Source organism: Saccopteryx bilineata, chromosome 3 (assembly GCF_036850765.1).
Source record: "Saccopteryx bilineata isolate mSacBil1 chromosome 3, mSacBil1_pri_phased_curated, whole genome shotgun sequence".
Lineage (NCBI taxonomy): Eukaryota > Metazoa > Chordata > Mammalia > Chiroptera > Emballonuridae > Saccopteryx > Saccopteryx bilineata.
This window is the reverse complement of record NC_089492.1, coordinates 175,239,625-175,255,576: the sequence shown is the minus strand read 5'-3', so window position 1 is coordinate 175,255,576 and position 15,952 is coordinate 175,239,625. Positions and strand designations below refer to the sequence as shown.

Sequence of the window (15,952 nt, the reverse complement as noted above, 5' to 3'; positions counted from 1 at the left end):
GCCATCCTAGCGCCTGAGGCAGAGGCATGGAGCCATCCTCAGCACCCGGGTCAACTCTGCTCCAATGGAGCCTTGGCTGCGGGAGGGGAAGAGAGAGACAGAAAGGAAGGAGAGGTGGAGGGGTGGAGAAGCAAATGGGCACTTCTCCTGTGTGCCCTGGCCGGGAATCGAAACCGGGACTCTTGCACGGCAGGCTGATGCTCTACCACTGAGCCAACCAGCTAGGGCTAACTCTTCTGATTATATTAAAAGCACACACACCTGCTATCATTTAGGATTCTATAAATTACAGGCATTTCTCATTTAATGCTCACACGGGTGACAGGAGTGGTTAAGGGTGGGCTCTGGAGGCAGATCTCCTGGATCCTAGCTCCATTTAGCAACAGAGAAAATGTACAGCCTTAGGAGAGTTGTCTAACTTCTAGAAACCTATTCTTTTGAGTGTAAAATGGCTAGAATGATACCTATTTTAAAAGGATGTTGAAAATAGTCCAAAATTGGCTTTACTTATATTGTGCATGGCTCTCAAAATATTATTACAGATAAATTGATTCAGACACTCATGTTTTAAGAGTTGGTGACCTTTAGAACACAGCCTGGGCTACAGTTGAGTCTCACTAATTAGTAGTAATCAATAGAGAAAAGACAACCAGAATTATAAACTAAGTCCTAAGAAAATAGCTGTATTATTTCAATATAAACAGTAACTAGAACTGGGCTAACACAGTGCAGCTCAGCTGAGATTCATCAAGAGGCCAGCTTTAAGGATTAAATTAACAATGTATATTTAGCACACCAATTATATGTAAATGGTGTTGTATGCAGCTGAATAAAACAATTATTCAGTTAAGCAGTTTAAATATTCCCTGTTATACTATTCACTGCTTCTTTACTCATAAATAATACACAGGTTAATTGCAGATCAGCCCATGCAATCCAAGGTGTAACGAACTTCAAATTGAGATCACACAAATTAATGAAGTGTTTCTATGGAAGCTACCAAAAAAAAAAATGATAAAGGGGGGGAAAATAAAAACAGCCAAGTGCACAGAGAAAACTATCTACAAAATGGGTTACTTCTATTCTCCAAATAGCTGAGGAATTCCCCAAAAGGAAGAATAATGCCAGACACCTCCACCCCTGGGACCCCCTACCCACCCCGACCCCGCCAGCACCACCCACCTTGTGTTAGACTTTCCCTATGAGACCATGGAATGCCCTCTCCTTCCTCCTTAGCTCAGGGGCTGATTTAGCCCAGAAGCTAGCCCATACACCTGGGATAGAGGACCCAGAGGAGGCAGGGCAAGGGAAAGAGGAAAGGCAGGTAGTGAGGAAGTAGAGGTAGTAAGGAAGTGAGAGATTCCCTGTCTCACACACACACACACACACACTCACTCTCAGGTCAGAGCACAGGGAACCGACCAGTGCACACAGAACAATAGCACGGTGTGCCAAGTAGGGCTCCAACCATAGTAGGTATGCCCACATACTCAGGAAATCATTTTAAATAATAAAGCAACTGCAGAAAAAGGGGGCTTTTGGAGGCTTCTCCAATGACCAGTCTACATTTGTTATCAACTCTGTCTACCCTTCAGGCAGCTCTTCATGCGAGCTGCCCAGCCGGTGTGCACCTCCATGTTCTGACAGAGTGTGACAGTCTTTAGGGGAGAGATGTCTGACTTTTGAATTCCTTATAGCATGGACCCTCGTACTCATAAAAAACTCCTTGAATTAAACAATGTGATGAGAAACAAAATTCCCTACACGGAAAATGTTTTTAAGCTCTAAGTCAGATCTCTCTGGCTAAATGTTACGTACATACTACTTTGGACCAAACTTATTGCTGAACAGTTCAACCCTAAAAATAATTTGTACCCAGAGCTGGGGAGGGGTTGGGATGGGGAGTTATTACTTTGCTTAATGGATACAGAGTTTCTGTTTGGAGTGATGGAAAAAGTTCTGGAGGTGAAGAGGGGTGATGGTTGCACCACCATTTGAATGAACTTAATGCCACTAAATTGTACACTACAGATGGTCAAAATTTTATGTTATGTATATTTTACCACAATAAAAAATAACAATACATTAAAAATAATTTAGTAACTAACACTTTATTTTGGGATTAAAACTCTGGAGCATAAAATGAGAAAAGAGGAACTCAACAAGTGCTACGCCCTAACTTGTGAAATATGGGCGAAGCTCTAGGATCTGAGTTTAATGATCTAGTCAACTTGATAAACAGTCACTGCTCTCTGACATCAAGCCCGGCTTAGATGTTAAAAACTCCCTTTCCTAAAAAGGTTCCAAATGTGAGACATACAGCAGCCATGCCTTATCAGAACCCTTTACCATGCTTGTAAATAAACAGAGTTTACTGCTCGCCTCAGCAAAGCTTTAAACTATTCCCGTGTAAAACAGTTTGAAAAGAAAGAGAGAAAACTTAATATTGACTAAGTTACACCACAGGGAGAGAAAAAAAAGTATGTTAGAAAGAAATTAAGTTGAACTTTCTACCTTAAAAATTTATCCCTTAAAGTCAGTTGGGTTTTTTTGTTTGTTTTTTTTATATTTTTCTGAAGCTGGAAACGGGGAGAGACAGTCAGACAGACTCCCACATGCGCCCGACCGGGATCCACCCAGCACGCCCACCAAGGGCGACGCTCTGCCCACCAGGGGGCGATGTTCTGCCCCTCCGGGGCGTCACTCTGCCGTGACCAGAGCCACTCTAGCGCCTGGGGCAGAGGCCAAGGAGCCATCCCCAGCGCCCGGGCCATCTTTGCTCCAATTGAGCCTTGGCTGTGGGAGGGGAAGAGAGAGACAGAGAGGAAGGGGGGGGGGGCGTGGAGAAGCAAATGGGCGCTTCTCCTGTGTGCCCTGGCCGGACGCTCTACCGCTGAGCCAACCAGCCTGGGCTAAAGTCAGTTTTTTTTAAGGCATAAAGCTTAACCAACAATTTCTTAAAAAGTATAACCTAAATTAGCATGTGTGTTGGTAAAATTAATGTGTATCCTGTATTATGTGCAACCCAGAAAAATTACAAGAAAGCCAGACCATTCTGTAATTTTCCCATAACATTCCACTTCAGTAAATGGCCATCTGATATATTATACAGGGGGTCCTTGGGTTACAACACAGTTCCATACCTATGACAATGATGTAACCTTAATTTTGGTGTAAGTCAAAACACGCCCTATCCTAAGTCACTTATCTATCCTAACACCGTTGTAAAATCATGATCTAGAGCATAAAAACACAAACACACCATATTACTGTGTATTCTTCCGCCACGCAACACAACTAGTTTTGCCCATGGAGTCCGTAAGTACTATGCTAATGGCGTAAGCTGAAACACTCACGTTTCAATTTTTTAAAGTTTTTATGGGAGTGAGCGTCATAAATTTAAAACGTTTTATGTCTAGATTGTCATAACCCGAGGACCCCCTGTATATTATATATTGGACTTTTTTTGGTGTGGTTACCCAAAATGTTGTTCTGGCTAAGCTGTCCAAGGAGTAGCATCTTTTCCTCATTCATTTAAGGGCACTCCATCAGACTTACCTAATGTCCAGGCAAAGTAATACTTGGGCTTTGAGGCTTGCATGACAATATATAAGTAGCACAGTCGAGTCAGAAAGTTGGTTTTATGAACAAACCAGTCATCAAGCAGGCAGGTGACGGGGAAGGTCTTTGTGAGTGTCAAAAACAGAAGGAGAGACACCAAGGTCATGCACAACTTGTGTATCACAGCGCCCTATAATTAGGAGAGAAAATAAAAAAATCAGTGCAACTATTCAGAAGACTTCTTCTTGAGAAAGACAATTGTAGTAAGGGCACATGAAGAACAAAGCTGTTCCAATAACTGCTTTGGCCACTAAGAGTGGCTCCCTAGAAGGGGTGGCAATGGGCATTTTTATTCCTGGCACAAATGGCAGAATGGGCAGAGGTGCTATATTTAGATGCAGAATATAAGTCTGACACTCAAGAACTGAATATCTAAAGTGGAAGAAAACTTTTACCAGTAAATTCTACCAGCAAAGGGTAGATGATTTTATTACGCAAAACATAAGAGAAACAGATACTCCAGGGCAGCAATCTTGCATCAGAAAGAAAGAACCAGCTGTCTTCCACTTCTGTAGCCAGCTGACCAAGGAAATGGGCTTGAATTGCCAGGGAGGAGGACTGAGCTTAGTTAGGAAGGGTTCTGTGTGTGTTGATTAAATGCCTGCACCAGGACTTGGCAGGTAACGAGAAGCTTTAGAAACCTTCCAGGATGGATGAATGCGTTCTGCTCTGGGGTTATGGTGTACTAACATTTTAAATTCCTCTGGATAGAGTAATTCTGTCCAGTTTCCCTGGAATTCCAGGGAATGTCATTCAGCATCAACACAGTTATAGTTCCCAACTTTATAAAAACAGACTACTTTTATCCATAACATAGGGAGAGCAATAGTACCTCCCTCAGAAGGTGGGTTGTGGTTTAAGTAAATAAGTATAAGGTACCGAGAACAGTGCCTGGTTCCCACTGAAATGCTTACCACGTTTGGCCACTGAGGACATAGCAGCTCATGGGTGCCAGCCCCCTCCCATCACTGTGTCTTTAGCCTAAATGGAGCCTCCCCACCTCACCTTCCCTGTGCACAAACTTGGACAGCGACATTAATTCAGACTCAATAACAACATTATTTTCTAAATAAGAGCATGTGAAATGCAAAAGCACTACTGTGACAGACGCTGCCTGGAAACACTTGCAGCTCCTTTGACGTCTGGCAGCCATGGTGCCTTCACTCCAAGATTGTTTCAATAATGAGTTGGATCCAACACTCTGAGACTAACCATAAAGTGCTGAGGAGCCAACAGTATCAACCCTATCTGAAAATTCATACTTAATTAATGAATCACTTAAAATTTCAAATACCTAATTTTGCCTAGACGTTTAACATTTATGAAATATTTAAATTATACTCATTTTCTCCCTTACTCACTTTTCCCTATTCCTTCAATTAATGACAAATTTCCTTAAATATAGGACATGTTAGCTGAATAACCTTAGCTTAGTTGTAAAGTTCAATAAGTTGTCCTACTGTAGACTAATTTGAGATTAGTAAAATTCATATTAAAATATTATTTCAAAAAAAGCCCATCTTAAACTCCCTCAAAGTCAATTAAAATCAAGTGTTGGGCAATGTAAAATCAGTTTCCCTTGCAACAAACAGGTTCTACAATAAAAAGCACATTTATTCTGGTCCCCACTTCCTCCCCCTCTACCTTGCATAACATATTATCCTTAGCTGTATTAATTCCTGTTCATAAAGACAAAACACCCATAAATTTGAATGTGTTAACTAGTATAGTGTTGAGCACACTGTAGGCACTTAACATTGGCAGCTGACTAATGGAATGATTGCTTTAATAATACCAGCCTATGAGCTCCTCTGTGAAATAAACATCTGTTTCTCTAACCCAGAGAACTGCAAATAAATACCAGTATTGGTAATTTTAAACAAATGGAGGGACAAGTTATTGGCCAAACTTTCTGATAAACTGTTTGGCTTTTTAATTAGAACAATTATTAGTGAGAATCAGCCCTGGCCAAACTCTATATTCCGGACCTCTGGGTAAATGCTTGACACCAAAAACTTACAGTAGGAGAAGGTTCCAGCAGGCTGTGGAAACCTTTTTCCTTCCAGTTCACTTCCAGCAACTTCATGTGTGTGTGTCTCCCCTCAATGAAGGCTATGTAGTCCTTGAAATTGTTACAAGGGCCAGCTATGACACTCATGAAGTTGAGAAGGTAGCTTGAGTATTCCAAAAAAGAGGGTTTTACTCTGTGAAAATAAAAAGTTGAAAACTCTTCACTCTTTTTCTTTCATATTTGCAAATTAGCAAATAGTAAACACAGGTGTCATCTTTATAGTTTATTAAACATAACTGGATCTTTCCTTGTTCTGTTTCTCTAATAATTCACCTAAGAGAGAAATCCTGTTGAAAAGTTAATGAGGTGAGTGGCTCAGCGAAGATGCAGCACTCTGCCACACCCTCTGCTGGCCAACTACTACTACTACAAACACGGAGGGTGGGGTCTAGGGCAAAGGCACTCCGAAGCTGGGAAATGCTTCCTCATCAACTTATTTGTCTACAGGAGAAGATAAAGCTAATAAACAGAAGGTGGGGAACTGGACTTCCTATTAGCTGACTGAGATGCTTTCACATGGGAAAACTCTCTCCAGACCATCCAAATAAATATAAAACAATGATGGGTGGTACCAGTTTCCACTTGCAGAAGCTACACAAAACTACTGCTGTAACAGTTTGATGTCTGCTTTGTCACCCAGGAAGCCACCAGGTCAACAGACAGGGTAATTGGCAGGGAAAAAAGTCTGAAGGAGCCAATCTTGTAAGGGGCATGCTCCTCTAGCAGGATAAAATTGTGGGGAAAGGCTTCCTAAAATGCCATTGGTGACCAGTCACTGGAGTTATGCATATTAGCATATATACTCCCATAATGCTTAGCAAACAGCTTGACTCATTAGACTCTTCCAGTGATTATCCATTGGTTCCAAGTCCCAAATCCTTAATGAAGATATGAAGCACTCATTCTCCTTACCACCTGGGCCCCTCTCACTTCTCCCAGTGATTACCTACCACTCTCAAACAGGAACTCTTGGCCATGGCTGTGCAACCATCCCCAATATGCTACTCCACATGTCATTCTATTTTCATACGTTATTCTCCAACTTTGCATAGCCTCCCTTCCTCTCCAACACCCACTCCTTTTTCTAAGAAACATCAACACTGGCCAAAGTCCACCTTCCTCCTATCCCCAGGCAGAATTTCTCTCCAGCTTTACTGCCTAAGGTTTTTCATACTAGCATTTAATCACATTGATATGCATTCATAACTCTTTCTTGAGGACCCTAAGACATATGCCCAATAAAAATAATTCTGGAATAGACATAACAACCCCAGTGAAAGAGAATCTTGCAAAACTAACAAGATTACAGATCCATTTACTCTTTGGCCCAGCATTTCCAATTCTGGGAATCTATCCTACAGCTCTACCCAAACCCATCTGAAATGACCCATGGACAAGGTTAGTCATCATTTACCATTTGCAAAAGCCAAAGACTGGTAGACACCCAAGTGTCCATCAGTAGCAGATCCATTAAATAAACAATATTTCATCCACATAATGGAGCTCATATGCAGGTATTTTTAAGTGAAGATCTCTAGATATTGATACACAAAGTATTCAAGAATACACTGTTAAATTTAACTTACTTTACAGCAAGTCGATGTTGCTCAGCAGACAGGTCTTCAGCTCTTCGTCCTAATCCTATGAGAAAGAAAAATCTTGGAAATATTTAAAGTGAAATAGATAACTAATCTGACACAGAGACAAGAAGGGAGAGAGATAAGAAGCATCAACTTGTAGTTACGTCACTTGTTCACTGATTGCTTCTCATATGTGCCTTGACAGGGGCTCAAGCCAAGCCAGTGACCCAGTGACATTTGGGCTCAAACCAGTGACCATGGGATCATGTTAATAATCTCATGTTCAAGCCAGAAACCCCATGCTCAAGCTGGTGAGCCTGTGCTCAAGGCAGATGAGCATGTACTCAAGCCAGCAACCTTGGGGTTTTGAACCTGGAACCTCAGCATCCCAGGTCAATGTTCTATCCACTATACCACCACCAGTCAAGCAGTAGAAAACTAACCTTAAAAGATACTTATGAAATTCATTTTTTAAGAAAAGTGATTAATTTTTGTTTCACAAATCAAAGTTTTCCATTTTTTAAAAAATGCCCCAGATCAAAGCACTACCCATAAGTCCATGTGTAAGAAAAGTCCCTATAGGCTCTGACAAGGAATGGAGGATTCAGGAGTTACTTCCAAGTTAATCCACACAGTATGACATGGATCCCAGACAACCCTCCACATCTCCTACACACCTTACCATGCTGTATATGTTTTTTGTTGCTACATGAGAGAAATAAGTCTGCCTTTGTACCGGAACCAGAAAATACATCTCTGATATGCTGGGTACAAACACCTGGTACCACCTGAGAGCATGGATGTGGAAAGTAATGGGAAAGAAATAGGAAACTTCCCTCTCCCCAAACACAGAAAATGCAATCCTGAATTCAGAAAAAACACAGAAGAATTATTAGGTGGTGTTCTTTTAAAACTCATGCATGCCTGAAAAACTCCCAACCAAATCACATTTGTGCTTCCCATAATATGTATATGCTAACTTAGTATCAATGCAGCTGAAGTGTCATCCCTTAAGCATTAAATGTCAACTTTAAAACTGTATGCTCAGCTAAGACTGATAAGGACACTTCTCATAAACATGCTTAACAACTCAAAAACATGCTTAAGAGAAAGGAGAGTGGTTCCAAAATTTACTTCTTCCTCCCACACACCTAAAAAAGACAAAAGACGGCCCTGGCCGGTTGGCTCAGCGGTAGAGCGTCGGCCTGGCATGCGGGGGACCCGGGTTCGATTCCTGGCCAGGGCACATAGGAGAAGCGCCCATTTGCTTCTCCACCCCCTCCCCCCTTCTTCCTCTCTGTCTCTCTCTTCCCCTCCCGCAGCCAAGGCTCCATTGGAGCAAAGATGGCCCGGGCGCTGGGGATGGCTCCTTGGCCTCTGCCCCAGGTGACAGAGCGATGCCCCGGAGGGGCAGAACATCGCCCCCTGGTGGGCAGAGCATCGCCCTTGGTGGGCGTGCCGGGTGGATCCCAGTCGGGCGCATGCAGGAGTCTGTCTGACTGTCTCTCCCCGTTTCCAGCTTCAGGAAGAAAAAAAAAAAAAGACAAAAGACAAATAAATATTTTGCTGCATGTAAGGGATGTTCCACAAAATAGAATAAACTGAGAATGCTTACAAAAGTAAATTTAGGCAAAAAGCTTATGTTTAAAAAAAAAGAAGCAGTGTTAAAAATCACAGTCATTGTTTTCTAAGCTCTCATCAAATAATACATCTCTGGCAATCCCAGAAATTAAACTGATTTTAGCTATTAATTTATATTACTAATGTTAGTCTGTAACTTCTTTCAGGTAGATTTTCAGATACAAAATCATTAACCAACTCAACCCAGTTTGCCCAGGACTTTGTCAATTTGGGCACTAAGTGTCCCACCCTGGGAAACCTCTCAGGTCTGGGCAAACCAGGACATTGGTCACCCTATAAAGACTCCATGCTTAGTATAAAATTACCCAGTTCTCTACAGAATGACTGAATCACCAGTTATAAACTAGAAATACAAAGGGTCAACCTGAAATTACATTAATGTCCATGTTTTATGAAAAAACAAGAAAACTTGCAAAGATTGTACATTTTCTCAACCTGTCAACAAACAAAAAGTTTCAGCGATCAAACAGCATCTGCCAGAGAAGGAGAAATTCGCCAAATGTACTTTTAGTAATTGCGTCTGGCATCACTGAAGACTGTCTTCCGCCCCACTGAAAATGTCTTCTCCTTCCCTGACACCCAGTTTTAACTGTGAAAATTGCATTTTCTGAAAGACTGAGGAAAGAAAACATGCAGTTTTTATACAAACAGAAGACTCTTCTCCCAGCATTTTATAGGGTCAGGCTAATCTCAGATAATTTTCTAAGAAAAAAAAAAAGAAACCTAAAAAACTGGTTAACCGGCCAATGTTGTTTAATCTTTTATTACCTCATGAGCTTCTCAGAGATTAAACCAAAGAAACACAATGCCACCTTTTCTTAACAGATTTGAATGAAGGGCAGAGAGAGCACCATAAGTTAAATTTAAAGCACTGTAAAAATAAACAGAAACCCACAGTTCTCAATGCAAATATTTCAGCAAATTTAGGCTACAGGTTCAGGAGGGAAATGGTTGATAATAACATAGAAAGTTCAGAGCCATGACTAAAGAGGTCTACAAATTTTTGACAGAATACAGCAAGATCTGCCAGCACTTGTCCAAACCTAGGGTTGTGTACAGAGTATAAAAGACATCAGGTAGACTCTTAGAGCAAAAAAGAGGGTTGTTTTTCTCACCATCATGAATTTGGAATGCCAAGGTTGTGATCTTCTGAGTGACAATCATCAGAGGTCTAAAAGAAAGATAGAAGTTAATCAAGATTAGCAAAAGTGGCCTGACCTGTGGTGGCACAGTGGATAAAGTCTCGACCTGAATGCTCAAATCGCCAGTTTGAAACCTTGGGCTTGCCTGGTCAAGGCACATATGGGAGTTGATGCTTCCAGCTCCTCCCCCCCTTCTCTCTCTGTCTCCTCTCTCTCTCTCTCTGTCTCTCCCTCTCCTCTCTAAAAAAATGAATAAATAAAAATTAAAAAAAAGATTAGCAAAAGTGCGCCTGGAACTTTGATTCTGTTTCTCCACATGGTGGTTTTTCATCTTGAAGATTATTAAATAAAATATAAAATATTTAATTCAAAATAAACAATTAGTACTTCCTTTCTGAATCTCTTTAAGTAAGTAGACAGAACAACACTGAACAACAAGATCACACTAGAAAGGCCCTCTTGAGTGATTACTCAAAGCTAAAGTTCCAGGACCAGCACCATGAGTGTGGCCTGGAGATTGCTGGAAATGCAGAATCTCACTTTGTTTCAGAGCCAGAAAACGAGAGCCTGCATTTTAACAAGATCTCTGGGTAGATGCACATTAAAGTGTAAGCTACACTGGTCTGGGATACCTAATCCACTGCTTTGGTTCTACCTGGATGAGATATATATTTTGGCTTCTCCACCATAGTATGTTCTATAAAGGCTATTTCCCATGCACACATAGTAAAAGATACATTTGGAAAATGCAGCTACCTATAAATAAACCATTTAGTAACAAAAAATAATACCAATCTCAATTTGCAAAAAGCCATCAAATAAAAATTTGCCTAATAAGTGCCGCCCATGTCAACAAGGATGCCAAGGTAATTCAATGGAGGAAAGAATAATCTTTTCAACAAATACATAGTAACCACGCAACTAGATAGCCACATAAAAACAATACAAAAGTAATTAAAACGGATCAAGATCTGAATGTAAGAGCTAAAATTATTAAACTCTTAAAAGAAGTCACAAATGTAAAATTTCATAGGCGATAGTTCTTAGACATAACACTAAAAGTACAAGTAACAAAAAAATAGATTAAATAGATAGCATTAAAAGTTAAAATTTTAGTTCTTCAAAGGACACACACCATCAAGAAAGTGAAAAGGCATTTCACAGAATGCATGAAAATATGTGTAAGTAGTATATGTGTAAGACTTTTACTAGAATACATAAACACAACTCAATAATTAAAGGACAATCCAATTTAAAAATGACCAAAGGATATAAATGAACATTTCTCTAAAAAAGATTTTATATATATATATACAAATATATATTAATAAGCACATGAAAAGATACTCAACAGTAATCAGTTATAAGAGAAATGCAAGTCAAAGCCACAATAAAAGGACTCAAGCAATAAAAGAACTAGAATCAAAAAGAGAGCTAAGTGTTAGCCAGGAGGTGAAGAACTGGCATCCTTGCACATTTCTGGTGGAGATATTAAATGGTGCAATTGCTTTAGAAACAGTCTGGCACTATTTCAAAAAGTTAAACAGTTACCGTATGACCAAGCAATTCCACTCCGACATATATTTTCATGAGAAAAAAAAAAATATGTCTACACAAAAACTTGTATGCACGTGTTCAGGGTAACATTACTCATAATAGCCAAAAAGGAAATAACCCAAATGTCCATCAACTGATGAATAAATAAAATATGGTATGAATATTTTTCAGTAATAAAAAAAAATAAAGTACTGACACATGCTACAACATGGATGGACCTTGAAAACATGCTAAGTAAAAGAAGCTAGACACAAAAGGCCACATATCGTGTGATCTCCTTTATAGGAAATGTCTAGAAGAGGCAAATCCACAGAGAAATGTAGTAGATTGCTGGTCACCTCCGATGGGGAAATTGGGAGGAAATGAGGAGAGATAACTAACACATACAAGTTTCTTTTGAGGGTGATAAAAATGCTATAAAATTAATTGTGATGAATGGTTGTACTCTGTAAAATGACTCTGAAAATATGTTTAAAATCAGTAAATTGTATACATTAATGACTGAATTATATGGTATGTATATCTCAACAATGCTGTTTTTAAATACACCTGTTTTTCCAATCATCTACCCTAGTTGAGTACTGTTAGTAGCTCTCTTCTGGCCCAACAAGACAAGATAAAATCCCACTGTTATAACTATTATACTTTCTTCCAAACCTTCTTAGTTTATCCTGGTTTTCTGATCTCCAGTCTTAAGGATTCTTACTGAATTTGCTGTCTCTGAGCTCTATGGACAGATGCCTCATTTTTATGGAATGCTGAGGCCTTGATCAATGTCCTATGGCAGCGATTTTCAGCCTTTTTCACCTCATGGCACACATAAGCTAATCACTAAAATTCTGTGGCACACCAAAAAAATATATTTTTGCCGATCTGACAAAAAAAAAAAAAATATATATATATATATATATATATATATATATATATATATATATAATTTTGATTCATTCACACCGGATGGCTATTGTTGTATTGGCTGTTGTCTTGTTTTTATTTGGCAATCTAAGGGAAAAGAGGGCAGTGCCCCTGACTAAATAGACAGCTATTGCATGTTTTAAAAATTCTTATGGCTCACCAGATACAAATCGCTGTCCTATGTCAGAGTCCCTGGAATGAAACTGGGATGCCACACAGTCTCTGCACTCTGAGCTCAGGCCAGGCCCAGACGTGTAAAAGGATGGAACTGGGCACAAATAATATTTGGGTCAAATGTGATGTGTGTTAACTGCATTTAGCCACTTCTCCATGAGTCTATTTCCTCTTCAGTTCCTCTCATTCTAATTCCTATTTTCCATCTCTGTAACATAATAAGCATGTAATATTTTAAACTATCTATATAAACAAGATGCATTTTTCAAGAAAGTACCAACAAATACACTTTGAAATCTTAACACCTACACCCAACTTTATCTCTTATTTGCAAAAACCCAATGGCCAATGGCTATCGCTTGAAACAAGATTCTAAATGTTGTGTAGGAGGCTAAGAGCAGAATGAGTCAGACTGTGAAAGGGAAAGGCCTCTGTGCTCTGCCAGGACTGGTGAGAAGAAGGTGTGGCAAACATAGGAACTACGGAGGTGGTCGCTTTTAGGCAGCAAGACGTGCTCCTAGCTAACACATGTGACTATGCTCTTTTATATTGAAAAAAATAACTGCTCTTCCAGAACACTGAGGCTTGAGTCCCAGAAATAAAAGCTACATGAAGCTTTCTATAATCAAAATGATCTTAGACCATCACAACTTTGCAGCTCACTGCTTGAGATTCAACATGGCCTCTGGCCTATAATGTATAATAGATGTTGAGAGCTTTTTTTCTTATAATGGATTCACATTAAGTATGACATTCAAAGGAGTTTTAAATATGACTTTCAAAACAGTACAATATTCGTTCTGAAGCCTTTTTGTCTTTTTTGTTTTCCTGCAAAACTGAAAGTCCTAGGAATCATTAATAAGACTTAAGTTCTCAATCTTCTTTACACAAATCCCAATACAAAATTTTTAAAATTTGAGGCATATTCTCTGGTGACTATGCAACTTGCAAACTAAAGAAGTTCCTACATTTCATTTCATTCATAAAAAATATATATATATGAAAGGTCTAATAAAATAGCTATACCAACAAAGACATACAATGTGTCATGGAATTAGCCTATCTTTCTATCTCTATAGAAATAAAGGATTTGTTTTCCTCTATCTGGGGTTAGATTTAATGTATGCCATAATAAGGCACACATGTTCAGCAAAGCTTATGTGTTAAGTCCAATATGCACATGTGTGGTGGACATAAGAAAACGCTTCTCAGATCGGCTGCAGGGGCAGTTTATAACTGACCGGCTCCAGCTGTGTCCTGTGATTCTGCCACCTTATCTTTGCTAAGCCATGCCTCCCCACAAGGCACGGTACTCCTCTGCCCTTGGGAATATTTAGCTCAAGGATTTCCCACTGAACTTGCCAAAACTGTCCTAGAACTGCATTGCAGCCCAAGACGAGACTCTTCCCTCTGTCCCCACTTAATCTCAGGTTAGACATGCCTTTCAATCTGATGGCTCTCCTAGCCTCATCCAGTGGCCTCCCTGTTTCCCTCACAGGCATTTAACCCAACAAACCTTTTACACTCTGTCCCTATCTTGGCATCTGCTTCTCAGAGAACCCAGATTAATGCAATGCATAAAACTAAATATTTACCTCAATGTCAATAAGTAAAATGTATTTGATATGAAATCTGCACCAATGGGTCTATGTAAAAACCATATTGTTGTCCATGTTTCAAAAAAATGTTTTTTTCTGGGGAAAAAATAAGCTATAGATCAAATATTGTTATACATCATTCAAACTATACTTTCCACATATACTGCTTCTGTTTTAAACATCTAAAAGAGTTTCTAACAACTTAAATAAAAAACAACTCATACGTGATCACTGATATATAATATACTGATAATTTGTGAAAAAGCAGATCTAAAATCCTTAAACTAAAACCTGTTTACAAAAAGGAATGAATTTCAAATGATGTCAGAGGAATGGCAGAATGAGAGGTTTCCCTTAGTCTCTTGGCTTGAAATTTCTACACTTTCAACAAAGGACTACCTGCTCAACACACAAACACTTCTGAGAGATGTGCGTATTGAAACATCTAAAGGTGGACAAGTGAGAGTGAACTGGAGAGGTAAGAAAGGAGAAAAGCTAAGACAAGCCATGTGAGCTGGAAGCTCACAACAGGACTCAGTCCAGAGAGGGGAAGAATGAGGTTGTGACTGGCACTCCCTTCAGCAGGGAGAAGCAAAAAGATTTAGTGAGCATTCCTGCAGAAGTGGGCCATTCAAGCTGCAGGTGAGCCCACAGACCTGGACAGGGATGAAGCATAAAGGTGCAGCCTTAGGTGTCTGGCAATTAGCACTCCAGACAGAGGGGAAAAAGCCACAGAGTCTAGCCACCCCTTAACCTCCTGGAACTTGCCTTCCTTCACCCTTCATAATGGGTTGTAGAGCACATTATCTGCAAACCTGAGAATTATTGTAGTACTACAGAATCACTTTTTCCCTGAGCAAAGGCACACACTATACTAATCCCAGGTTTGAGTGGAGGTACAGGGGGGGGACACTATGGAGGTCTCCTGGTCACCACTGCTGGCAGGGCAAAGCAACAGAAGATGTGGCCAGGTTCCCTCAGCTCTCCCCACCCACATGCATCACAGCTACCTGGCCAGTAATGTTTGGCTGCAGAGCACAGCACTGAAATTTCATGGATTAGGAGCCAAATTACCCACTGTGTTCCCCTGCAGGATCACCTGGAGCTGGGGAAATTAGATCACAGAGTAGGCACCCACGTTCCCAAGGAGCACAGGCCATTTTCCACCACCCCATGGAGGTCTGAAAAACTAGAAAATTGCATGAGAGCTAAAAAACTTGTGAGTCAGTGCCACCTGCTAAAAAACAATAGAATTAATTCTCATAAATCTACTAGAGAAATGAAACTCATACATAAATGCCTAGACCAGGGGTCCCCAAACTACGACCCGCAGGCCACATGCGGCACCTTGAGGCCATTTATCTGGCCCCCACCGTACTTCCAGATGCATCTTCATCCTGTGCTCCTGGAGTACTGTATGTGGCGTCGCTCACGTACAGTAATACTTCCGGTGACGCGGGACGCATGTGTCAGAGCTCCGGAAGTGCGTCATATCACTTGTTACGGCTAGCAGTGACAAATATGGAACCGGACATTGACCATCCCATTAGCCAAAAGCAGGCCCACAGTTCCCATTGAAATACTGGTCAGTTTGTTGATTTAATTTACTTGTTCTTTATTTTAAATATTGTATTTGTTCCCATTTTGATTTTT

At 40.2% G+C, this 15,952-nt stretch overlaps 1 protein-coding gene across 1 annotated transcript in view; it reads right to left on the bottom strand.

The window, feature by feature from the left end:
* MBOAT1 (membrane bound O-acyltransferase domain containing 1) overlaps nucleotides 1-15,952 on the bottom strand; it is a 132,770-nt gene that overhangs the window by 45,409 nt on the left and 71,409 nt on the right. The window contains 4 exon segments of the mRNA XM_066268298.1: nucleotides 3,559-3,751; nucleotides 5,642-5,825; nucleotides 7,279-7,333; nucleotides 10,029-10,084. Of these exon segments, the coding sequence (XP_066124395.1) occupies nucleotides 3,559-3,751; nucleotides 5,642-5,825; nucleotides 7,279-7,333; nucleotides 10,029-10,084 (488 nt within the window).